The sequence below is a fragment of the Urocampus carinirostris genome, chromosome 1 (genome assembly GCF_059441175.1).
Source record: "Urocampus carinirostris isolate Australia breed hairy pipefish chromosome 1, RoL_Ucar_1.0, whole genome shotgun sequence".
In the NCBI taxonomy this organism is placed as follows: Eukaryota; Metazoa; Chordata; class Actinopteri; order Syngnathiformes; family Syngnathidae; genus Urocampus; species Urocampus carinirostris.
Window position 1 is genome coordinate 15,702,576 of NC_142349.1, and position 26,646 is coordinate 15,729,221.

The 26,646-nt window shown below is 42.2% G+C and overlaps 1 protein-coding gene and 1 long non-coding RNA gene across 10 annotated transcripts in view; one reads left to right on the top strand and one right to left on the bottom strand.

The window, feature by feature from the left end:
* adgrl1a (adhesion G protein-coupled receptor L1a) overlaps positions 1-26,646 on the bottom strand; it is a 278,192-nt gene that overhangs the window by 106,554 nt on the left and 144,992 nt on the right. For all 9 annotated transcript variants that reach the window (XM_088328480.1, XM_088328463.1, XM_088328459.1 and 6 more), the window contains 2 exons: positions 14,057-14,270; positions 5,718-5,827 (listed from right to left, as the gene is read on the bottom strand). In XM_088328480.1, the coding sequence (XP_088184606.1) occupies positions 5,718-5,827; positions 14,057-14,270 (324 nt within the window). The remainder of the gene's footprint in view (positions 1-5,717; positions 5,828-14,056; positions 14,271-26,646) is intronic.
* On the top strand, positions 4,194-23,585 carry LOC148373699 (uncharacterized). Its single transcript, XR_015849724.1, has 4 exons — positions 4,194-4,311; positions 22,535-22,742; positions 23,096-23,279; positions 23,409-23,585. It is a non-coding gene; the product is annotated as an uncharacterized LOC148373699 (long non-coding RNA).

Below are 26,646 nucleotides of genomic sequence, written 5' to 3' on the forward strand. Positions count from 1 at the left end.
TATATATATATATATATATACTTTTAATAAAACAACAACAAAAGGGTGTTTATGTTTTGGCACTCATGTTATGGCATTGGATATGTTAGGAACCTTGGCATGGCGGGCTGGGGGATCCGCGTTTTCCAAGCGCGGCCTGAACGATGGGGGCATTACTGAAGCGATTAGAAGCAGCAATTTCAATTAATCTTGACAAATCTCTACCGAGGCGGAACGAAAACGGGCGATTCGCCGCCCCTCCTTTGCGTCTGTAATTAAAAGTGGCCAAGTTGAGCGTCGTGTGACCGACTTGAAGTGCTTGAGAAGGGCAGTTAGCACGGGCTTGCACGACTTTAGTCTCAGTGTCTATTTTGCTTTTTTCCGTACTGTGGTTAGAGGACGGGGGTAATTGACTTTTCTTTCTCATTCCAGACAGACCCCTCATCACAAAAGGATCAACTTCCAATTTTCTAAGCCGCGTCGTTCGTCAGATTCAATCGACAAAGTTTGCCTCCTTTTTTCACTCCCTCCCGACAACAAAAACTGAATGAGAAAAAAAATGCAAGTCAGCAGCTATTTAATTATCTGCTTGATTGCTTTACGGCAATAGAACAAGCACCCAGGCACTGGCAAGAAGACAAGGTGAGCATGCACCAAAACCAGAAGCCAAGTACAATAAAACCAGCCATGTTTCTGTGACCTCTTTGGATGATCTGTCGTGCATGCATATCTTTAAAAAAAATCGTATTACGGTCCGGGATTAAACTGACTTCATCAAATAAGAGGAGAAATTAAATCACGGATCAGCAAGAAAAGGGTCTATGCGTATTCCTAATGCTCATCCGAATTCAATGTCCCACTACACCCACAAAAGCTATGTCTTGTCGAGTATAGCTACTTCCAATTTGGAAGAGCCTTCTAATTCACATATGCAATTTTCCGATTACCAAATTAAAAATCTGTGATTTTGCTAGGAATGACTACTTTAAATCAGTTTCTGTCATGTGTCACTATCCACAAATGAATGACCATTTTATGTCACGATCCTATCAGTTGCCCTCTGATTACCCTCACCTGCGCTCACTCCTTCAGCCCCAGCTCCCAGTCACGTCCTGATTAGCCTACTCTCTATTTAAGTGTTTCCTCTCCGGGCACTCTTTGTCAGTCTGCCACGAACTGTCCGCCTCGCCACCTGTCACCAGCCGCAAGGGCTTCCTGTTCCACCTGTTATGCAAGGCAATCAATTTTGATCCTGACTTGCTTCTGATCCCCAACCTTGCTTCGTTCTCCTGTCCTGGCTATCCGACTTGTTCCGATCCACGACCACCCTCCGTTCTACCTGACTGGTTCAGATACACGACCACGCTTTGTTTTTCTGTACTGGCTTCCCGACTTGTTCCGATCTACAACCACGCTCCGTTCTCCCGTCATGGCGACAGGGCTTGCTCCGATCCGCGATCACGCTCTGCTCTCCGGCCCCGGCTGTCCGCCTTGCCACCTGTTACTGACTGCTGGGGCTTCCTGTTCCACCTGCCCAGTGAGCACCAGATCGCTGTTTTTTCCTCTGTCCCTGATCCCCCCGATCTTTTGGGTTCACTGTGTTCGGGCCGTGAAAGTTTACTGTTTCAACACCAAAACATACAAATATGTTTTCAGAACCATTGTCTCTAGGTGCAGTGCCAACATGTAAACATACTTTTCTTGGGGGGGTTTATTTTAAACAAACTATTGTAAAGGGGTTTGACGCAGAAAATCAGGAACTATCAAGCCTCTAGTTTTTCTTTCAGTATGACAAATCACCAGTAGATGGCAGATCTTGATCCACAAATCGATGAAGCCCCCACTTGCTTGCGAAGATGAATATGTATGGACGGTTAAAGCTTCAAGAGCTTGTTTAATACTAAAAAAGATGAAGAACTTAATGTTCAGTCGGCTTTCAAAAATGAGTCAAAATGGCAAAAATTGGCTGGCACCAGCTCTTCTCAGTTGAGAAAAATGTCTGGCATAGAATGAGTTAAGCCTATGTTGATTGTTGAAAGTAGTCCTAATAATAACAATAACTATAGTTACATTGATAGGAATAAGAATAAAAAAACAAGGAGAAAAACGTTTTTGCATAAAAGTGCGTTGTGCAAAAAAACAGTTTTTATTTCATGTGGTGGTGGTAAGATACAGTACATACGTAGACACAGCTTCAGAACGTTAACTTATTATAAACTGCTCAAAAATCCTTGACAAAAGTCATAACCCAAGTGCTGTGCGAATTGGATGAAAAAGCCTACTGATTTTCATTGAGAATTCCTATAGAAGTACATCCACAAATTTGCTTCAAATCAAATGAAAGTCATGTACAATAAGTTATTTTGTCGATCTAATTTTGGGTTTACATGCAGGGTTTGTACATATTTTTCATATCCAAATTCAAGCACTTTTTATGGGCTTTCAAAGCCAATTTTCCAATTTATCCAGTACTATTAAAATAACACAAATCCGGTGTGAATCATGTACAAAACTTTGTAAAACCAAGAATTGATCTGCAATTTAGTAGGCAATTTTTAATTCTTGCATATGCATTCATAATGCCTGACTTTAGATCTTGACTAAATCGCAAGTATATTTGTGAATCAGAACCATAAGTTTGTATATATATATATATTGGGGACAAATCTCTCCCCATATAGGTGTTGGGTAAGATTATAAGTAGCTAATAAGTATCTTAAGTTTTAAGTTGCAGAAAATTCTTCCCATTACAATGGTCCACTGGGGAACACTTCCCTATTTTTTTCCCATGGCCCATAACAAATGTCTGTAATTGATGCAGAATCCTTGCACAAATACACATTTGCCCTGTTTAGGTGTAGCATGAACCTGTCCTTGTGGGCTGACCTGCACGGTGCGGTGACTCTTCACAAAAAAATGCCTACAAACTAAAGCCAGATGTGTGTAATCACAAGGAAAGCATAAATGCAATGGCTAAGTGAAGATACATTTTTAAGCAGACTTGTTGATAAACTTGGCAGCAATTTCAGGAATTTACAAGCACTTCACCCAAAATTCAAGCACTTTCAATGATTTCAAGCACCCGTACGAACACTGTACATAAGAAAACCAAAGTTCGTGCTAAGGGGGTGGTTTCATAATAGATTTTTTAGATTTCCTCAGAGTCCTCGAAATGATTATTTGACTTTGGTTGCCTTTTTCAATTGCATTTAAATATTTTCACATGCACTTAATGGTCATGAACCTACCACAGTAATTAAAGTACTCGCTGTCAAATCGTATTATGCGCATATTTTTAATTAATAAATACCCGAGCGGCCTTTAACGCAGCGCAGTAATTTCAATGCTAGGGAATGCAGGTGGGAAACGCTTGCAAACCGGCCTCTTTTTTATCGTATACATTACGTAAGATGACTAAAGAAACCTGCGAGAGGTGGAGGACACTGGAGAGGAACACTCGCCAAGGACATTTGCGCTTCCCAGAAATAGAAAACAAATTCTCATCCGTGGCTACGTGAAGGGTGCAAAAGCAGTGAGCAGAGGAAGGGGCGGGATTCAAAAAAAAGAATAATAAAAGCGCTTGGAACTCCCTGAGTTTCTTTTAGCATCCCCGAACGCTTTACACCTGAGGAAAGAAAAAAGAAGAGAGAGCGGAGAACGCCAATGTAGGGAGGGTGTGAATGGAAACATGAAGAGGAGGGGTATGGGGGAGGATGACAGCTGGATTTAAGGAGATCAGAGGGCAGACAGAGGATAAACTGGAAAGGAGGGCGGTAATGAAATAGAGCAGAGACCTGAGAGTGAGGTGATGAGGAGGAAGTAGGAGAGGCAAGCAGGTTAGCGGCGTCATCCTCACACTTGGCTGGCACCTGAGGGGGAAATAAAAACAAAGGCAGCCCTCCCGACTCCCAAAACACCCTTCGCTTTGACACCGCTTGCACCCGTACATCTGGGCCGAGGCTCCTCCCCCTGCAGTCGGATGATTCCCCAGTGTGTGTGGGGGGATCGATCAAACACCACATACAGTACGCTAAGTGTATGTTATAGTGAGAAGAGTTTCCCATGAACGAGGCACAACACAAAGCTTGTAAATCCTTTGCCTGTCATTGCAAAAGAAATGGTTCGCTGACACGTTTGTGTGTGTCTGTGGGCCGTTGTCATAGCGACACCAACAATGGTGCGCTTTCGTATCGTGTTTTTGTGTTCGCTCTCCTGGCATGCTGAGTCGGTTCTTGTTTCGATGGGAAAATTAACACGGGTGCAATACACCACGAGAATGTTTAAATGTGTCTTCTCTTGAATATGTAAACGACACCAAGTGCGGCTACGAAGGTAATCTAATTCTGTTTTTTATCCACACTTAAGAAACTAAACAGACTTTCTCTACACAGGCATGACATGTTTTTTTGGGGTGATTTTATGTAGTTTTTTTCTTTTTTGGGGAATGTGGCTATAAAAATCACAATTGCTCTGTCTCACATATATATATATATATATATATATATATATATATATATATATATATATATATATATATATATATATATATATATATATATATATATATATATATATATATATATATATATATATATATATATATATATATATATATATATATATATCACGTTCACAGATCCCTAAACCACTAGCATCACCACTTCCTGTGGTGTGTCTCAGGCGAGTACAGACTGGCAGTGCCCAACCTTTTCCAGGCATATAGATAAAACAATATTCCCATTTAGTGCCAAGGACATATTTTCACGTCATTTACATTTTTCTGCCAAACAAAATGCTGGAAGAGAAACATTTGCCTTTTTGAAGTACAATGTAGTCATAAATTGAATAAAACTATAGGCAAACATAATGCTTAAGTGAAGGGTTATAAATCTCAGTAAAAATCGTACATTTAAATAAATAAGTCCCATTTTCTGACAACAGAGTAAGATTTTTTTCCCTGTAAATGTGTTATAAATTCAAGAGAAATATCAGAATATGTTTTAAAAACATAAAGTAAGCAACAATTTGAGACAATGGGATTAGAGTATTTTTTGCAATGACAGTGTACTTTTGCTATGAATTTCAGTCAAAATATCACAAAATTAGAAAGAAAAACTAATTATTGCTGTCAATGGGGTAAGGATGTCAATTACTTTTTTGCAACGTGAGTGTAGTTTCGTTATACATTGAAATAGAAATATCATATTCAGAAATATTCAGACAACGGGGTAAGAATATGTAATGTTTTTTTCATAATGGGAGTTTGATTTTGTTATCAGTGAAGTAACATTAGAAAGATAAAACAAGCAACAAATTCTAAAAATTGGGTAAAGTTATTATTATTAATTTTGTAACGATGATATCCTTATGCTAAAAGTTGAAGTAAAATATCATACTATTTGTACAATTTCTGACAATGTAGTAAGACTTTTTTTGTCTTTCATAGCGGAAAAAAAACAAAAACCGTAATTGACGTAAATATAAGTACATGGGATTAACTGAGTTCATAACAATAAACTTGAAGATAATTGGCACTCACAGGCCAAGCCTATCGTCATATTAATGTATGTTTATGTGTTCGTGTGTGTGCATGTGCATAGTGTGCACAATCCACTGGATGGGCCTGTGTGTGTGCCTGAGCGTTAAAAGGACTTTGAAGGGTTTACGCAAGAGCAGCAGGTTTGGGGTACTCAAGCGGGATGCTCTTGAAACGCTTAGGAAAAAAGTAAAGTACTCACTGTAGGGGACGCACTCATACTGTATCTCCAAGTACTTGTAGGTTCCAGGGCAGGGGTCGGGGAACACATCGGACCCAGCGACCACCACACACTGAGTCCTGTTGTTACACCTAACAGGATGAAAACATGATGTAAAACCTCTCAGAGTCTCATTGCTTCGCAGATTTTCATCAGTCATTGTTTTCTCATTCCTGATTGGCTATCAGTGACTTGTAGACCTATTAGAGCTTAGCTGTAATCATGCGGCGTTATTATAGACCCATGTAGCTCAAAAAGAAAATGTCACCACTAATCTAATGCCGGGTTTGAAATCAGTTTGATTGGGCAAGCCAATCAGAAACTATCTAAGGATGGGGCTGAGATCTGGAGACAGGCTAGGTCACTCCAGAACCAAGGAACCTTTTTAAGAAGCCACACATGGCTGTGTGTTTGGGATCATTGTCATGCTGAAAAACACAGCCACGTCTCATCTTCAATGCCCTTGGTGATGAAAGGAGATTTCAACTCAAAATTGCTCAATACATGACCCCACTAATTATTTCCTTTACATAGATCAGTCATATTTACATAAAAAACAGTCCAAAAACATGAGGTTTCCATTTCTATGCTTCACAGTGGGTGTGGTGTTTTTTTTCGATGCAATTCAGTATTCTTTCTTCTCCAAAGATGAGAACCTGTGTTTCTATCAAAAAGTTCTAATTTGCATTCATATGACCATAACACATTTTCTCGGCACTCTTCTGGATCATCCAAATGCTCTCTAGTGAAACTCAGGCGGGCCTGGACATGTACTGGCTTCATCAGGAGGGACACGCCTGCCAGTCTCTAGCGGAGCATTGTGTTATTGATAGTAGCCTTTGTTACTGTGGTTTTAGTAAGTCATTCACTAGGTCTCCCTGTGTGGTTTTGTGATTATTGTTCACAGCTCTTGTTATCAGTTTGACCCCACAAGGTGAGATGTTACATGAAGCTCCAGATGGAGGGAGATTATCATTGGTCTTGTAATTCTTCCATTTTCTGATAATTCCTTTACACCAAACATTCAACATATTACAGATTCAGGCGTTCAAGCCTGGTACAGGACTACAATTTTGTCTCTGTTGTCCTTCTACAGTTGGTCTTCGCCATATTGGAGTTCGGAGTGTGACTTAGTGAGGTTATGGAGAGGAATACAGGAAACAACTGGAGCCTCCTCAGACCTTGTTAGACCTCGTTAAGGGAAGTTAAACCTTTTTTGCTGGCTGTAATTCCCGCCCTGTACTTGGTCTCACTTGTCCTGATTAGCCTCCAATCACACTTCTCCCTCCTCACCATTCAAACACTCTGTTTACCTCGGCTCGGTGCTAGTCTTTTGCCTATATTGTATCGTCTTACGCCTTGTTGTCACAGTCTAGTTTATCACAGTCTACAGAACCCTTGCATGCCCCTCTGGATCTCTATTGCTGCCTCTTGAATTATTGGACTGCCCCCGTAGTTGCCTGCTAGATCATTGACCTCTTGCCTGCCTCATGGACCATGGCTTTGGCCTCTGGTGTTGTAGATACTGTTGCCTCGATACTTGAATCCATGTGTACCCAACCATGTTCAAAATAAAGACTAATGGTCTAATCTGTTTTATATATTGTGCTTCCGCACCTCTTGGGTGGGGCCTTGACACTGGGCAAAATAAATGAAAAGTAAAATGGTGTGTTTTTTTCTCCATAATTTGTGATTTTCCTTACGCTTAGCAGCAATCATTTTGGGTGTACTGTACGATACAGAAAAAAAATAGGGGTCACATATTACACAGTGTCCCTTTTAGGGTAGTGCACCTCCATAGGTGAGGGTCCCTTTTCTATTGTGTATTGGGTGCCAGATGTAAAAGGCAATGGATCATTTATACACTGAGGGAGCAGACAGAGGGTGTAGAAGAGAGAAAGGACGAGAGCTTTACTGTACTTGCACCAGAATTTCATAACAAAATGTAAATGAACCAAAATCTGAGGGTCCAATCTGACCAACAAATCATAAATGTTACCTGTCTTTTTAGTGCAGAAATGAATATGGAATAATGGAATATTCGCGTAAATTGAAGAGTGGGCTCAGTAAAACTATGATAAAATGAGTTTCTCAAAATGTTGTCTACGGGCATGTTGGTTTGTGCATAAAATAAGAGATCCTGAGGGACTTAAAGGTCCAGACTGACAAGATGGTGATGGCCAACCAACTCTTCTCAGTAGTGGTGGACAAACTTAAAGACAGATGGTGTGATAGATACTCAGGGATAGGAACATAAGAAAGAAAGAAAGCGGAAAACATCAAAGATTGAAGAATGGAATAAGAATGGATGTCGAGAGTGGAGGAAAACAGTTGTGCTAGTGGTGATCAAGGCCCTAAGGGCTGTGACGTCCTAGCTTTGAGGATGCTTCCAGAACTACCTGAAAAACAACATCAGAAATCTCTCTCCAAAAAAAGCGCAGCGTTCGGAATGGCTGAGATTATGCGCAGAACACTCAAACCCCATGGCATCCAGGAGAAAACCAGTGCATCCAGGTGATTAACAGGAAATAATTGACATTTAATGCCCAAAAAAGAAGGAATGCACACAATAGGGGGAGGGGTTTTCTCATTCGACTAAAACGTGTGGTAGCTATGCCCGAAAGTGAGGAAGCCATGTGACGTAATGGGCCTCTCGTGGGGCATCGTGAGTGAGAGCAATTAGAGGTGAGAGAACATGGGAGGACAAAGACAAACACTCCTCGTGAAGGGAAGGAGGGGAAACCATTCGTATGCACACAACATCTCTATTTAACGCTGGATGCCTTCTCATGAACCGTGCACCCCCCCCCCCCTTCCACACACACACATACACACAATCTCGTGTTTTTGCATTCTTTCCTTGTCAAATCCTATTCCTACTGTGAGTTCGCACCATCTAGCTGCCATGTTTAGGGTTGGTTCTCCTTTCTTTGCCCGTTTGCTCTTCCCTGCGCACTCCCTCAAGACCCGCGCCTCCATTACATGCGTGATGGATAGCGCCGAGAGGGCTTGCATTGATTCTATCCTGTCTCAGAGGAAGCAGATGCTAAGCACAGGCGTGGGGAGCGTCAGCGAATAGCCCTACAAGGTGTTTGAAATAATAGTATTAAAAATCCGGATGCATCCTTTTTAAGTCTTTTTGTTTTTCATAAGGATAAGGGATTTACTCTCAAGGGAATCAGACAGCTTGAAAAGAGATGTAAGACAGTTGAGGTCATTGTTCCATTAAATACATAAAATATACTTAAAAAATCATGACCTACATAAAACAAACAGTGAGTTTAGAGTGTACCTTAATTATCAAGCCATTTAAAACAAACAAACAAAAAAGTAACAATATTTCATTTTCAGACAAAGACTGGCATGTGTAAAATGACAATCTCAAACACAGGTTCCCTTTACGCTGTAGGAACCCTCTATCCACATCTCTGTCCTCTCGTCTATCTCTCAAATTAACCTTTTTTGGTCACTCACTTCCAGATTTACTTTTCCTCCTCACAGCTACGGTCTTGATTTCCCTCCTATCACGACTCTCCCTTGTCACTTATTAAACACTCGGTCTCCTTGGCTCTGTGCTAGTTCGTTGTTTTCTATCTCACGTCCGAAGCAGTCTTGTCCAAGTCTCATGTTTTTCCAAGTGTGCTGAACCCTTGGCTTCCGTTATGCATATATAGTACTGCCGGACAAATTGTTGGACAGTCACCTTTGCTGCTTGGATTTATAGAACAACGCCCCCTTGACTGCATCTTGGACGACAATTGCTGCCTCACTACCTTTCCGTGTATCACATCCTGCTTGAATAAAAGACGACCGTTTACTGTACTAATCTATATCTGCACTTTGCTCCCACACCACCCTAAATGGGTTCTTGACACTTAAAACTTTAATCATGAAAAGGGCAGCATACTGTAAATACAATTTTTCTAATTCAATTGCATATATTTAATTTCAAATTTAAAATATGCAAGTTTCAGATTGAAAAAAAAGCCCAAAGTGGTAATGGTCACTGAATCCTGTGCAGATTATTTATAATACGGCCTGGAATCAAGCTAATGAAATTAGTAATACTATGTCTTTGTGTAAGTAAAGAAATACTTTGCTTTACACTTTGGTTATTGCTGGTTCACTGCTTAGCAGATTTTGAAATTAATTGGCTTTATTGTTATTGAGATCAGCATATCTTGCATTGTGTTCTACAGCCCACTAAACACAGCAAATGCTATAATGGGGCAGGTTGTATTTGTGTGTTAAGAGAGTGTGACTGTGTTATGGTAGTGTATGCTCTCAGTCAAACAGCAGAACAGTAGCACAAATAAATCAGATTCAGATTCAGATTCAGATCTACTTTATTGTCATTCTAGTACACGTGTATACAGAACGAAATGTCGATGCATCTGACCCCCACAGTTTCCTTGAATGTACAGATATAAATAATGTTGTATTGTATTTTGGCTACGTGTAGTATTTTACCATAGTGCCGATAGTGCAAGAAGAGTAGCTAACCAGATGTGCAATATGGGCAGTCAGGTTAACAAGTCAGGTACACAGTAACATTAACACTGTAACAATAACGCTGTAATTACAATAGTGCAGAGAGCAATGTGCAAGGAGTGGCAAGCTATAAAAAAAACTGCCAGTAGTGCAAAAGTCAGATTAGCAGCCGTTTAGATTTAAGTTAACTATATGTTAGATTGACCATTTAACAGTCTAATGGCCAGGGGGACTAGACTATTGCGGAGCCTGGTGGTCCTGCACCGCACACTGCAGTACCTCTTCCCAGAGGCTAGCAGAGTGAACAGTCCATGATGGGGGTGAGAGGGGTCCCCGGTAATGTTTTTTGCATGGGATAGGCAGTGCTTCTGGCCAATGTCCTGAATGGAGGGAAGTGTAGTCCCGATTATTTTCTCTGCTGTCCTCGTTACCCTCCTCACACTACCCCAGTCGGTAGCGCTGCAGCCTCCACACCACACAGAGATACAGCTGGTCAGGATACTCTCTATGGTGCCCCTGTAGAATGTAATGAGGGAGGGTGGGGGCAGGTGGGCTCTCCTCATCCTCCGCAGGAAGTACAGGCGCTGCTGTGCCCTCTTAACCAGTGATGCAGTGTTTACGGACCAGGTGAGTTTGTTTGTAATGTGCACCCCTAGGAACTTGATACTGCTGACAACCTCCACAGCCTTGTTGTTGATGCAAAGTGGGGCATGGTTGGGCTGGTTTTTCCTAAAGTCGACAATGATCTCTTTAGTTTTGTCGACATTCAGGACCAGGCTGTTGTCCCTGCACCAGCCCACCAACTGCTCCACCTCCTCTCTGTAGGCCAGGTCGTTGTCATCCCTGATGAGGCCCACCACTGTTGTGTCGTCAGCATACTTCACGATGTGGTTTGTGGCGGACCTAGGGACGCAGTCGTGTGTCATCAAGGTGAACAGCAAGGGGCTTAGGACGCAGCCTTGGGGGGAGCCCGTGCTGAGGTAGATGACATCTGAACTGTTCTGACCTATCCGCACTGATTGGGGTCTGTCACAGAGGAAGTCCAGCAGCCAGTTCCGCAGGGGGGTGTTGAAACCCAGGAGTCTCATCTTGTCTACCAGATGTTGTGGGATGATGGTGTTGAATGCTGAACTGAAGTCCAGGAACAGCATCCGCACATGGGTGTTCTTCTCCTCTAGATGTGTCAGGCTCAGGTGAAGCGCAGAGGAGATGGCATCCCTGGTGGAGCGGTTTGTCCTGTAGGCAAACTGAAAGGGGTCGAATGAGGAGGGGAGACTGGAGGTGATGTGCTCTTTAACCAGTCTCTCAAAGCACTTCATTATGATAGGAGTCAGTGCAACGGGCCGGTAATCGTTGAGTGATAAGATCTGGGGTTTCTTTGGCACTGGGATGATGTTGGCAAATTTGAAGCATGATGGTACTTTGGCTTGGTCTAGCGAGGTGTTGAAAATGTCTGTTAGTACACAAGCCAGCTGATCGGCGCACTCCCTAAGTACCCGCCCCGGAATGTTGTCCGGGCCTGGAGCCTTCCTTGTGTTGACCCTTCTCAGGGTCTTCCTCACGTCAGATGAGTCCAGGTGGAGTGCTCTTTCGTCCTGATTTGGAACCGCTTTCGCTGCAGGGGTGCCGTTTTGTGCCTCGAACCTTCCAAAGAATTTGTTGAGGTCATTCAGAAAGTCCATGCTAGTGTTCTGCACTGGGGCGGTGGTTGACTTGTAACTGGTGATGGCCTGAATGCCTTTCCACATATCCCTGGTGTTGGTTGTGCTGAGGAAACGTTCCTGGATTTTTTGACTGTGCGTTCGCTTTGCTAGTCTGATAGCCCGGTTCAGGGTAGCCCTCGCTGATAACAGCGCCTCCTTGTCACCAGATCTAAAGGCAAGGTTCCGTACTTTTAGTTGTTTTCGTATTTCAGCAGTCATCCAGGGCTTCTGATTGGCACGGGTGCATATAGTTTTGTTATTGCTGACGTCTTCTGCGCATTTACTGATGTAGGCTGACACAGAAATGGCGTACTCATCTATATTTATTTTGTTGTTGTAAGTGGCAGCCGATTTAAACATGTCCCAATCAGTGCAATCAAAGCAGTCCTGTAGTGCCTCCATTGCCCCCTCAGACCACACCCTCACCTGCTTCACTGTAGGTTTTTCTCTGGTCAGCAGGGGCTTGTATGCTGGAATTAGCATAATAGAAAGGTGATCTGATGAGCCAAGATGGGGGCGGGGGGCTGCTTTATATGCACCTTTGATGTTTGTGTAGGCCAGGTCTGTTTTCATATTGGCCTGGTTAAAGTCCCCCGCCGCAATAAAAATGCACTCGGAGTAAGCATGCTGCAGTTCACTCACAGTTCGGTAGAGAACGTCCATTGCCTCCTTCGTATTAGCGCTGGGGGGCACGTACACGGCAGTAATGATGGTCGCGCTAAACTCCCTCGTTAGGTAGAATGGTCTGCAGATCACCGTCAAAAGTTCAATGTCTCGTGAGCAGTGTTTCGATATTATCTTCGCATTTTTACACCAGTTGTTGTTGGTATAAATGCATAGACCGCCCCCCTTGCTTTTGCCGGTGAGCTCGCCGCTTCTATCAGCGCGGAAAGCAGTTATCCCCACAATGCTAACAGCGTCATTCGGGATAGATGAGTTTAGCCATGTCTCCGTCAGAATTAAAGCACAACAGTTCGTCAATTCGCGGTTCGATGTAAATTCCACTTGTAAATGGTCCAGTTTGTTGTCCAGGGAGCGGACGTTGGATAGGAAAATGGATGGTAGAGGCGTTTTGAAGGGTTTAGCCTTCATCCGAGCCGTTAGCCCGGCCCGACAACCTCGTTTCCTTCCCCGGTCACAGCGCTTCCGCTTGCCACTTTTACTCGCTGCTTTGTCGGCCGCAGCGTTCTGTTGACGTAGCACTCCGAGGCTAAGTAAACACTCCAGAGTGATCGTCGAAATTTGCGCTGGATTTCTGGATGTTCGCATATCCAGCAAAAAACTGCGATCGTATTTTAATCTACAGTTAGAGTTGTCTTTGTTCGCCCTCATAAACTGAGTCGAAGATTGGGTTTTTTTTAAATGTGGCCACCCAAACAAACTGTGAAACACGGTGAGGGTTAGCTTTTAGCGGCTTGTTGGATCGAAAATACATTCATAAATTAAATTGGACTCTAAGTCAGAAGAGCGCTAAGAAAAAAAATATCACCAGTGGGTGCTCCCTGGAATGTTATTAGGTCCAGGAAGAGAAGGCAATATGATGCTGCAGGTCAGGCCTACCGCTACGGCTAGGCTACTCTCTCTCAAGCCAACTCTGTCTAACCTGTATCCCACCAACACCAGATCAACTACCCAATACTAAAAGTCATGGAAAACTGCTACATTTGGGAGTCTAGTATTGTTATACTTGCAGAGACCTGGCCTAATCCGAGGATGTCTAAGGCTAGCATGCAGCTAGCCTGTCGCTCTCTAAATTGCTTTCTTGAACTGAAAAGATAATTTTGTTGTACTTTGTATAAGGACAATAAAGACAATTTTTTCAACTGCACTTCTGTACTAATTGTTCCTAGTGAATTGTTTAGAGAGTTTGCTGTTGTTTATTGCTTTTATCTGTTGATCCATATTTGTCATTTTTATTATTTTTGTAAACTCAGTTGGTAAGGATGTCATCTCGAGGTAAGGTTGACCTGTAGAGCTTTATGAAGGGGCGCCGCTGCTTCGCGGATTTTTAGATTTCGTGCGGGGTTCTGGTTCCCCTTTACAAAAATAACCGAGAGATTTCTTTGAAACTTAAAGTAATGACCTCACCAGGGAAGTGTTACAGAAATAAATGCAATTCAGACAGACCTTTGCGACATGATCTTTACGGCGTCAGGCAAGTAGCACTGCACATTCTCCATCTGGAAGGGATCGGCGTCACAGATCTTGTCGTCTGTGCGTCCGTAGTTGGCCGTCTCGATCATGATGACGTCGCTCCCTGGACAGCGCAGCTCGATGGGGTAGCCTTCGCACGCCAGCTCTCGGCGCATTAAGCCAAAGGGCATCATCGACCGGCTCAGTGCTGGACAGGAGGAGAGGAATAAAAATTATTGATAAATCGACAGACCTTGATTTTCTGAAAAGGGACACTTAACTACCAAGCTACACATTAAATATGAAGTAAGACATCGGGAACGTTCACTAAGTATTGGGTGGTAAAAATGCATGGTCACATGGCTTTCCGCTTTGTTTGTTTCCTTAGTGCTGGGATTTGGCTTCGCATATACTAGATTTGGAATGACACAAAGAAAAGGGTTTCAGATTACATTGTATCTCCGAACCAGATGTATTCAAGAAAAGAGCCATATTTGGCTCACTAGCCATATGTTCCCAGCCCCTGACCTAGCTGTATGTAGCTCCTGATTTGTGCATTCAATATCCTCCAGTAAACCATCGAAGGAAGAACAGACATCCTGTCATAGCAGCAACCAGGAAAGCTTCACTACTGATAGTTAATACTTTAACTTAACAAATCACCCATTTGAGTATTACATTTGATAAAATTGGTGATTTGGTCTCACCAATACGATACCTTAAAATATATTACATCATTTGAAAAACTCCTAATTAGTCTAATTAGATGACAAACAGACTTTTTGCATTCATATCCTGTCTTATTTACCATGATTTTGTGGTATGACTTGTTTGCTGTGCCATTGCCTTTCATAAGTAGTAATTTTTGACTCAATAGTTTCCCACTGGCTCACCACTTGTGGGAGGGGCCAAAGGTGTTGGGTGCATGTAGAGTTGGGTTTGTGAGGTTGAGAGGTTCAGACTAGATATAATCTCAGGTTCACCTTCTTACACAGCTTGGACTCTGGTACCAGATCTCTCGAGAAGGGTGGGTTTTCTTTTGCAATCGGGAGTTGCCCGTGGTGAGGGGAGGAGAGCCAATGTGGGTATATCAGATGCCCAACGGCTCAGCGGCGGTACGTTGGGGTTCACCCCTGTAGAGGAGAGGGTGGCCTCCCTCTGCCTTTTGGTTGGGGGACGGGTGCATACTGTCTTTTGTACTTATGCAACAAACAGCAATTCAAAGTACCCACCCTTCTCGGAGGGTATGCTTAAGGTCAAACCCTCTGGGGACTCGCTCGTACTGCTGGGGGACTTCTATGCACACAAGGGCAGTAACAGTAAGGCTGCAAGGCATGATTTGGTGGCATGGATGAAATCTGCTCAGAGTTCATGAACGCTTTAGATATTCTGGGCGTGACACGTCTCTGCAACATTGTGTGGACATCGTTACCAGTCCATCTGGACTGGAAGACTGGGGTGGTGGTCCCCCTTTTGAGGAAGGGGCCCCGAGAGTGTGTTCCAAGTAAAGAGGAATCTCACTTCTCAGCCTTCCCGGTAAGGTCTATTCGGGAGTACTGGAGAAGAGGATCCATCAGAAAGTTTAATCTCAGATCTAAGAGGAGCAATGTGGTTTACAATCTGCAAGGTCTTTAAGGGTGCATATAAGTTTGCTTATCCGGTCTACATGTGTTTTGTGGACTAGGAGAAGGCATTTTACTTTGTTCCTCAGGGAGCCATATGGCGCATCCTTGGCAGGGAATTGGTCCGGACTGGAAGATTAAGCAGATGCTTTTCTCAGATGGATCTTCAGCTATTATTGGAGCAGTTTGCAGCTGACTGTGAAGATGAAGATCAGCACATCTAAGTCTGAGACCATGGTTCTCAGCCGGAAAAGGGTTGCATGCTCTGTCTGGTTTGGGCATGAGATCATGCCCCAACTGAATGAATTTCAAGTATCTTGGAGTCTTGTTCACGAGTGAGGGTAGGGAGGTCTTCAGGGAATATCCCATCAAAACTTAGGTGGTTGAATTTCAAAGCTTTATTGGTTTAAAGTATTAACATCACAGTTTAGAGGGTGCTCACTAAACAGGCACAGCGGCTTGTATTACATATTGGCATTCTGAATGTTCGTGAGGCAAACTGTGAGCATGTCAAATGTTAACAAACTCCTACACCAGGGAGATCTTGATGTGGGCCTTCCTCCTTCGCAACACAGCTTGAATAAAAAACTCGAGAGAGGATTGCAAAAAAACAACTATCTTCCTTCACTTTTTTTTCAGGAGTGCTAGTGTAAGTCTGCTTGACGTTGTTTGACTTGCATGGTGGCCAGCCAGCAAGCAATGGCCTCAGTGTGAAGCCAGCAGGGAGCGGGTTCACGTGCGGTTAATCGGCAAGCCAGGCCGAGAGGCACGGACAAGGGCTGCCGAGAGGTGCTTAGAGAGTTTGCTGTTGTCTCACCAAAACTCTCCTGCACTGCACACATTGACAATGCCGCAAACACGAGCAATTAGGTTGGAGTTATTCCCCCTAGAGGAAAATGTGTATTTTTCTGCTCTCACTAGGAAATCTGGTCTGTTCTGAATATGGTGAAAAGTCAAACTTACAGAGTAAATCCAAAAATAGGTCAGGAACTGACTGATAATGTCTTCTGTTGCATGTTATATCCAAAAATCAAATTAAAGTGAAAAACTGCTCGTTTAAATTTAAATACAAGCAAAACATTCGTTATTAATGTATATTTGACCAAGGAGGCCATGAGAAATGAACGAACATAATGTTTATTGAAACATGCATATTCGAGAAGCTACACAAATGAGCACGTAATTAAATAAAGAAGAATAGTCAACTGTTCATGTTAACAGCATAGCTGTTTGTTGAGAACGTAGCTAGACAAAATTGGTTATAGTTACAGAAATTATGGTTTCTGATAAGGACTAAAGCAAGAAGAAGGGCACATAGATGTCAGATCCCATTTCTAAGTGTCCTTATGTGATTAATGTAAGATAATAAAGTGTACAAATGTGAGAGGCAGAACTATCAAGTGCACCAGGTTGTTTATTTTCCATTTTAGACAATTATGCATGAGCACTGTGTTGTGTTGTAACCAGCCTGACATAGGTCTTATGGGGGGGGTAATTATTATTGCACGCAAAAATATGGATCAGGCTTCCAAGGCCTCATTAAGGGGGCCAGGCCCTCTATGGCCAGCCCATAGTGACAGGCCTGGTTGCAACCCAAACAGTTTTGTACTACCATGACATGTTGTGAGTTAAATGTTACTCATTGTCAAACTGCATAAAAATAATTAAGACTATTTCATTAGTTTGAGTGAGTAGTTGAAATGAAATGATCTGCATTTATATAGCGCTTTTCAAGTCAATGAAGACTTCCCACAGCACTTTACAATGTGCTTCACATTTATCCATTCACACACACTCACACACCAATAGCGGCCCTGCAAACATGCAAGGCGCCAACCTGCTTATTGGGGGCATTAGGGGTTCAGTGTCTTACATGTAACACGGAGGAGCCAGGATTCGAACCTGCGATCTCTTGATCCCAAGACGAGCGCTCTACCTCCTGAGCTAATGCCGCCCCATAGTTAGCGATAACATTTGCGGCACCTAATTATTTTGTTTTCTGCTGCTTGTGCTGGGCCTATCAAATAGCATTTTTTGCATATAAAAAAGACTTGTAAATCTGTCAAATGATAGTGAATCACAAGGCATGTTTATGGATTGAAGAAAAAAACAATATGGTCTTAGCGCGTCCTGTGCGGGGTTTTTTTTGTTCTCACCGTGCCTGTTTGGGTTTTCTCTGGGAATTCCGGTTTTCTCCCGCATTCCAAAAACATGCATTGCAGGTGAATTGGTGCCTGCAAATTGTCCCTAGGTACGAGAGTGTTCTAATGGTTGTCTGTTTTAGTGTATCCTGTGACTGGCTGGCAACCAGTTCAGGGTGTCCCCTGCTCACTGCCCATTGCCCGAGAATAGCTGGGATGGGCTCCAGCAGTGGGGGTAAGCGATACAAATAATGGATGGATGGATGGCTGTCCTAATCATTTTTCTTCTTTTTTTTTAACTTCCTCCAATCCACTCTGCTACATGCACAACTCTGTAAAAAGGGCTTTTCAGCAAAACAACTGAAGTTAGGATCTAAATAAGGGTTAAACAAGGAACCAAAAGTCCACTGCGTGTTACAACACAACCAGCATTTGTCCTAGTTGGGCCGCTGTCCGTGGTTCTGAACTAACAATCTGTCTTGGATGGGCAGAAATGGAGTCCTCTGTGTTCGTCGAAGGGCTGTAAAACGGTTTGGGGTCGATGCCAAAAGTGTTGTGGAGAACCAGAGGGCTTCGACGGCACATTTCTTTCTTTGCATGCTGCCAGAGCTCAAATTTCACAGGGTGGGCCACTTTCATCCCTCCTAACCTGAGTCAGCCTCACAGCGGTAGCTCCACTGCTAGGTTTTCAGCCATTCACTATTACTCTCTAAATTGAATCATATTAAGAAAGCATGCTCAATTGAATATGTTTTTATTATAGCTAACAATCTAAGCTTGATTACAAGTGTAGGTACTCTTACCACGTCTGATTACAGAGGCACACTGCCCATTTGGGTCAATGTCCACAGCAGTCGCAACACCCCATCACCCCCAGGCCCCCCAACGCTCACTGTAAACGTGTGCTACATAATTCACTGACAATTGAGTTGCTCATATTTCTAAATGCCACCCATCGATGCGGCATTGAAGGGGGCTGGGTTGGTTGGGTTGTGAAACAAACTCCTCATGGATGAATGACTCACACTCACACACACACACACACACACACACACACACACACACACACACTCACGCACCCACACAGACTTTTCTGCCTCGCCAGCATCCACCGCCAAATCACAAAGACCTAGATGCAAGCACATGCTAATTAAAGCCGGAGAGATGCAAACAGCAGCCCAGGCAAAAAAAAAAAAACAAAAAAAAACGCATTCGTAAATGCAAAAAGAACATGCACAAATAAAAACATCCTTTAAACACCTTGCAACACACACATGGTAGAGTAAAGTTCAGTGGTGTCTCTAACAGCAGGATCACAGAGACCAGTGTTGTCAGTGTGTGGCCTTGTTCTCTTAACTCGCCTGTGGTGAAAGTACATTGCAGCTGGACAATGATTAAGCGCACATCCAGAGAGTTCACATATGGGAGGCGGGGGATGAAGAATAGTGCTATTGGACAATTCGGCAAATAACCTCAGCCACACTCGATGGTGTTTAATGTATATGGGGGAATGTATACATTTAAAAAATTGTATGTGAAATATAGAAGTCATAAGCAAATGACGATAGTAATATGTGAGACCAAACTGATCTGTTATTTCTGCATGAATGCCAGGAGGTGTCACTTACAATTGTTTAGTCAGCTAATAGGTATCATCTTTCATGTGGGGCTCACAGTTATAGAAAAAAGTGTCAAACCGTTAGAATTTTGATTTAGGCATTTCTACATTCTGATTAATATGTTTTTTTTCTGATTAGATTGCATCCTATGTTCCTTCTTGGAGCTTCAGCTTGGAAAATGCTCAAGTACGAGTGTTTACAAGAGCCAACAAGGAAGCTGCATGCAGTGTATACATTCAGGTCCTGGAGCTTTGGAATGCTCTGCAATCTGAGATAAGATCTTAAACCTCAGTGAAAGTGTTTAAATCCACACTTAATACACACTGTTTTTTATGACTCATGAGGTATGTTGATCTTTGATTTCTTGTCCTTGAGGGAATGGGACTAGCCTGTATATTGCAAGGTGCATGCGTTCTGAGCCATTGTACCGACAACTGGACTTGATGCATGCCATCATCTAGAACCTGCTGCAAATCTATCCATCCATTATCTGCACCGTTTATCGCTTAGTAGTGTCGTGGGAATGCTGGAACCCATCACAGCTGTCTTTGGGCAGTGGGCAAGGGTTGCCTGCCAATCATAGGGCATCCAGTGACAGACAACTCACTCTCTCATTCACACCTATGGAAAATTTTGAACTGCCAATCCGGTTTGAAAAATTATTGTTTGAAAAATTAAAAAACAAAATCCTGCACTATTTTTGATTCATACAGAGCTGCTTCATCACTGCTGTGTCTGCTTATCTTCTTGTGTTTGAGTAATTAATTTAGGCTTAATATCAGAACGCCTGCACGACGCTTTCTACCGTCTGTGGCTCACCCATTTAGATGCTAAAGTGTTTACTTTGTCAAATGCCAAGGCAGTACTCCAATTTAGTAAAGATCTGGACGGATGAAGATCAATGGGATGCATGCAGGCCAAACAATTAATAATAATCGATAGAGATCCAACTGAAGGCTGGAGGAACCAAATGTTTGCCTTTGGTTTTCAGAATACATTTTCTTTAATACAAATTGACTTGGTAGGATAAGTATAGAGAGCCACCCTCTATTTTGACAATTCAGTGTATTGGGGAAAGTTTGGAAGGACAAAAAGCTTCAAACACTAGTTCCATTGGATTGAAACTAATCTGTGTTGACAGGTCTAAAATATTTGGATGCACATTGTAGTCTTAAGGGACCAAAATAAGAGGTAGGCCAATTTGGTTGAGCCAGACATTTTGGGCATCCACACATATCACCGTGGCATATACATTTAGGAATTGTTTTTTAAATAAAGGTAATAGTTACTTTCTTCATTATCATCTAAATTGACAGTTTAGTTGCAAGTGCATAACTTGGAATTTGTCTGGTTACAATCTGCTTGCATGTATTTGGTAGGCCCTAACTTGTGTGTCAAAACATGACCAGTTCTTTAAACACACTGCTGCAATCTAAAGGATATAAAACCATGATTATTCTATAATTTGGATCAGGAAATTTTAAATATCACATGATACTACAATTCCAGACTAAAAAAGGCTACTTCTAGAAAGCTTATCTTAATTGTTTTACATAATGTGAAGGTTTAGACGATTTCATTTAAAGATTAAAGTAACAATGTGTTTTAACACCTACGTTGATTTGATTTCAAACATATACTTCAGTTTATCAAATTGTAAAAGTTACTTGAAATTGCTTAGAAGTATTTAAGTCTGAAGGAGGCACTTCATTTGATTTGGTGAGTGACATGAATGAAATCATCCTTTATGAAATGTCAGAAATTAAATGCAGAAACAATGTATTTTTGCATGATCATATATATTAGGGCTGCACGATTAACCGCAAAACACAGCATTTTTTAAAAAATGATTTAAAGGCCCAGTTTGTTATTTAAGTGATAGAGCGATTGACAACAAAGTTTTCCACATTTTGGGGCTTAACAGCACTGGCCAATCAGAAGTAGACTTTAATGGCACCAGCCAATAAAGGCGAGGCAGAGTTCGCAAGACCTTGATAGGCTGGTGTAAGTATTCAAACAGACGGACGCACAACTGGCCACCTAAACAAACACAACAGCTCGTGAATTAAGCGGCTCTTTACATTGAAAATGAATGGATCAATTTAATAAGACTCTGAGGAAAGTCTGAAGAGTGCAAAGAAAAGCTGGTCACCAGCAGGTGCTCCCTGGATTTTTATGGCGTATGGGAATTGATTGAGGCTGCGTTGGAAGGGAAAGCTAACAGCTAGGCTAACAACTCTTAGGCCACCACAGCAGAACATGTCTAGTCACAAACACCAGATCAATAACCAATAAAGCGGACGACTTGGATCTCCTATTCGTGGAAAACCGCAACATTTCTGACTCTTGTATTATTATCATCACCATGACATTGCAGTTACCCGTTACTAGCGTTAGGCTAGCCATCCACTCTCTAGATGGCTTTCTTACACTGAAAGGAGTAGCTCTTGTTGTACTTTTGTATGACAATAAAGACCAATTATGTTTATGTTTGTAGAACACAAACGCCCGTTTTTAAAAATCAAAAATCGTATTAAAATTGTAAAACCGGTCTGAGAGATCGCATTTTTCCCATAATCTGGTGGTGCTCATCCCTCTCCAGGCTGCTTTTTTTAGGTAGGGGTAGAAGCCTCCTGATCTGACTCAGATACAGCACTTTCTTTATATGGTTGCCAATGTTTTTCAGTGTAAAGCGCCATCCTACTATTCAGAGATGAGCCGAACCTCTGCATCGACGGGCAGCGACATGTAACAATACTTATTGAGAGCGTCCTTGGAGAAATGCTGAATTCCCTCTTCATATATCCGCAACCAGTTATCACCTTTGACACAGTGCAACAGTAGTGCACATATTGCCACGGCGACGCAAAGCCACCCCATAGTCGTAAAAGTGGAGTGATATATATTCTTTTAAAGCCGTTTGGTGCAGGTGTGTACATTGAATGAGTTAAGCCTTTGTCCATCACAACAGGCCATTTACTGCTGAAAGTATCAAAGTTGAGCTACTGGGGAAGTTTTTAGCGCTTACATCAGCACATCAAGATGTACTTTGGATGAGCTTTTGGACGAACTTTCTTGATGTGTGCACAGCTCTGTGAGCGCAAAAGCAAGTGTGTGCATGCAGCCAGATGGCTGCAGGCCTAGCTGGAGAGGAGCTGATCTGAGACGAGATGAGGAGAGGATGGGCTTGGACCGGCCATGAGCTACGATTGTCCTTCATTGAGCGGGATTCCATTACGCTTTCACACCACATCAGCACTGAGCCGCACACTCAAAACAACTGGCCATACATGTTCGGGTAAGTATAATCCCTCTTTGGAATTAGCAGGCACTGGCTATTCATGTGATGTTTACAATTGTGTCATTTATGTCAAAAGCACAGTGCACAGTGATTGAAAATATCATTGAATATACGGTGGGGTTTTACCTCTACTTACAAAATCAATTGCACGTGTCCTCTTATATAATTCTATACCATAATGGATGTGCTTTGCTTATATATTACTTGATGGGCCTGAGAGCGGTATTTACCATAAATTCTGGACGACAGGTCACACTTGATTTAAAGCTGCATGAGCAAATAGTGGAGAGTGACATTTTCAGCTGCGCCAGTATCCTCCCCCCTAATTTGCATTGGTCATGTATTTTCAGATCATTTTTCAGATCATGGGAGCATTTTAGGAAAGGAAAACAACGGGAAGGACCAAGCAGTTGCCACTGATACCTTTGTGACCAACCACCTTACAAAAAAAAAGAAGAACGAGCTGCTCCGTATTTAAAGTCGCAGTGTTTAAAATGCAGGAAAAAAGTAGCGGCTTGCAGTCTGGAATTCACGGTTGGTGTCTTGAGGTTGTTTGTTTTTGGCATAAAGACTTTGAGAAATGCAATTTGATAGTAAAGAAAATAGCTCAATAATATGGCATCCAAGTGTATTATGGTACTAACTAATTGAAAAATTCTGCAGGTTGATCTGCATGGGCACAGCGCGGCCGGTGTTATTCAAGGGCGGCGGGTGCAAAGTGCTGAAGTGCTTGCCTTCATAATGGAGGCTACAAATTACGAGAAAGAGAGAAAGATGATTGGATTTGAATCATTATCCTCATGCAGTAATTAAAGCCTGAGGGTGAATAGATGTTTGGACCGTCTGACAAGAACGCTTTACCTCCATCCCGCTCTCCACCTATTACAGCACTATACGGCCGCCGCTCTTTTGTCGTGCAAAGAAGACTCTTAGCTATTGACGATGCTCGACAGTAACACACTGTAAAAGGAAGGATGACATGTCTTATTTCTTGGTCTTCAGACAAAAGGTTGCTCTTAGAAACTTGGCGGATGAAAATAAATATGTGCCCAAATATCTGTTGACTAAAACTAAAAATGATGTGAACAAAACCAGGGTTACTAAGGTTAATGCAAGTTAAATTCAAGACTTTTGTTCATTCCTTTTAAAATAAAATTGAAGACTAGGTCAAAAAAAAACACAGAAATTAAAGGCGATTTTAAAAAAAATGTTCATTTAATTTTTTTGAATCACATTTTGGGTTAGTTGAAACTTTTCCATCTTAAAAACAGCACTCTCCAACATTTTAGACATGAAAAACAAACAAAAAGGATGTTGACAGTACATCGTCAAAACTGGTAGATGACTACTAATTCCATAGAACTCCTGCTGCATTTTAATCTTGATGCTTGAAAAAAAGACTTTTTTCACTAAATATTTTTGTTTCACACATATATAAGTGTTATTAATGTGTAAATCCTTTTTAAACATTTGAAAATTATTTTTAAGACATTTTAATGCACACGCAAGCCATATTTTTATAGTAATGAATTCAATACCTTTTAAGACTTTGCAAGGAACCGCTGGAAGACGGAATATGCAAGCACACAGAACTAAGTAGTGTAAACAACCACTAAAGTTTCTGTGTGACATCCCAAAAGATTAAAGAAAAAACAAAAAAACAACCCTGAAACCAATAAATATACTAGTCCAAAGTATTAGCTCCCGTTTCCGCCATATTAGCTGCTTTAACCCTCATGGTATGCAGGTACATACTATTTCATATTTATTGCATTTTCAATCAAAGAGAGAGCATTGAAAAGTAAAAACTTGGGATCTTTACTTTCTCCCAGGTTGTGAAAAAATGTAGATGTTCAAAATGACATTGTGCTGTGTTTCATATGTTATTGCAGTTGGGAGCCAACCACATACTATACACATAACATATGCTATGCACCTTATTTGGACGGATAGGCATCCATTACATTTCATAATATTTGATATAGCATAAACCTGGTGTTTTTCAATATCCCAGGATTTTGGTATTTTTCTCTTCAGTGCCCTGGAGTCAAATGAAGAAAAAAGAAAATACAAAGTTAGGTAGGTTTTCGCATAACATCACCTGATGGTGCCAGAGACCATATATTTCATATATTTGTGGTTTGCAGGCTGAGTTATCACACGTTTAAGTTCATATCCAAATAATGTACACTGACATGCATTGTCACAAAAGGTAAACACATGTCACAAGGGTTAAATTAATGGAAGCGGTAAACCTTATTGACATTCAGACTAACAGTAAACGAGCTATTGCGTACAATTGAAAGCACTGTTCTGGACGTATGCTTTGCAAGTTTTGCCAGTCTCGCCGAATTCCCTTTGACATTCCCAAACTATTTCACATGCGGTGCAGATACTTTATCCCAACGTATCCATGCGCGGCTGTCATCTTTTTTTGACATTTTCGGAGATCTACGAGCTTCGGCTTTTGGGATTTGTCAATTTTTTTCCGACCAAATCTGACCGTGGGATGTTAGCCTTGACATTTCTTGACAACCTGTGCAGAACCCTGAACATCTCTTGTATCACACACCTACCTCATCAATAGTTGCCTGTGTGCAACAGTACACCAATTCCAATTTCAAATGTGAATACTTCCTTTCTTCATAGTCATTTATATATTAACTCATTTTTAGTCATCACAAAAGATGCAATCTTACAGGATTATTTTATTTAAAACAAATCCCGCCATATTCCCAAGAAATTAAGGGGTGTCAGAACCCGAACAGACGGAGGACCCAGACGCAAAACGTTTTCACACAAGCTTTATTTTACGGGAATGAGGCAGTCATGCGCGGGAACACATACGCCAGGGGCAGACGAGATCGAAACTGGACAGGACAGACGGGATCGATACCAGACACAGGATACATGAACAGATACCGGACAGGACGGGACGGACGGGATCGATACCGGATACTAGATAAAACAGCATGATACCGGACATGACGGGACGGATGGGATCGATACCGGATACTGGAGAAAGATACCGGACACTGGAAACAACAGCAATATACCGGACAGGACGGGACAGACGGGCTTGGTACAGGATACTAGACACACGAGCAAGATACAGGACAGGGCAGGACAGACGGAATTGATCCACGAGCAAGATTCCGGACAGGGCATGACAGACGAAATCGATACAGGGAACTGGATACACAAGCAAGATACTGGACAGGACAGGACTGATGGGACCGATACTGGATACCGGAGCAAGATACCGGACAGGACGAGACAGACGAGCTCAATACTTGATACACGAGCAAGATACCGGACAGGACGGGACAGATAGGATCAATACCGGATACTGGAGACTGGAGCAAGATACCGGACAGGACAAGATGGATGGATTCAATACCGGATATTGGAGACTGGAGAAGGATACCGGACAGGACGAGACAGACGGGGTGGGGTCGATACCGGATACTGGAGACTGGAGCAAGACACAAGTCTTAAGGGTCAAAATACAACTCTTGCAACTGCAGAGGTTCGTTGACGAACTGACAAGGAGTGAATGAGAGCACTGAGTTTAAATAGGAGGGAAGCCAATCAGGCAACGAGCAGCAGCTGGCGCAAAACGGGCAGGCCCAAGTGAGGGCAATGGGCAACCGTGACAAGAGGAATGGATTTGCAGAAAACAACACATCTGCTCAATAAACCCTAGTAGTTCATTCTGAAAGTGAGAATGGTCACTAAAAACAAAATAATTATGTCTGCTAGTTTAAAAGAATTGTACCAGTTAGTATACATAATTGGAGTAACTGCATGATGATTCCCTGCGCATTTTTCAAATGACAAATCTCTCATTCAACCCATTTAACCCAGGGGTGGGTAAACTGTGACCCGCGGCCCAAAAAGA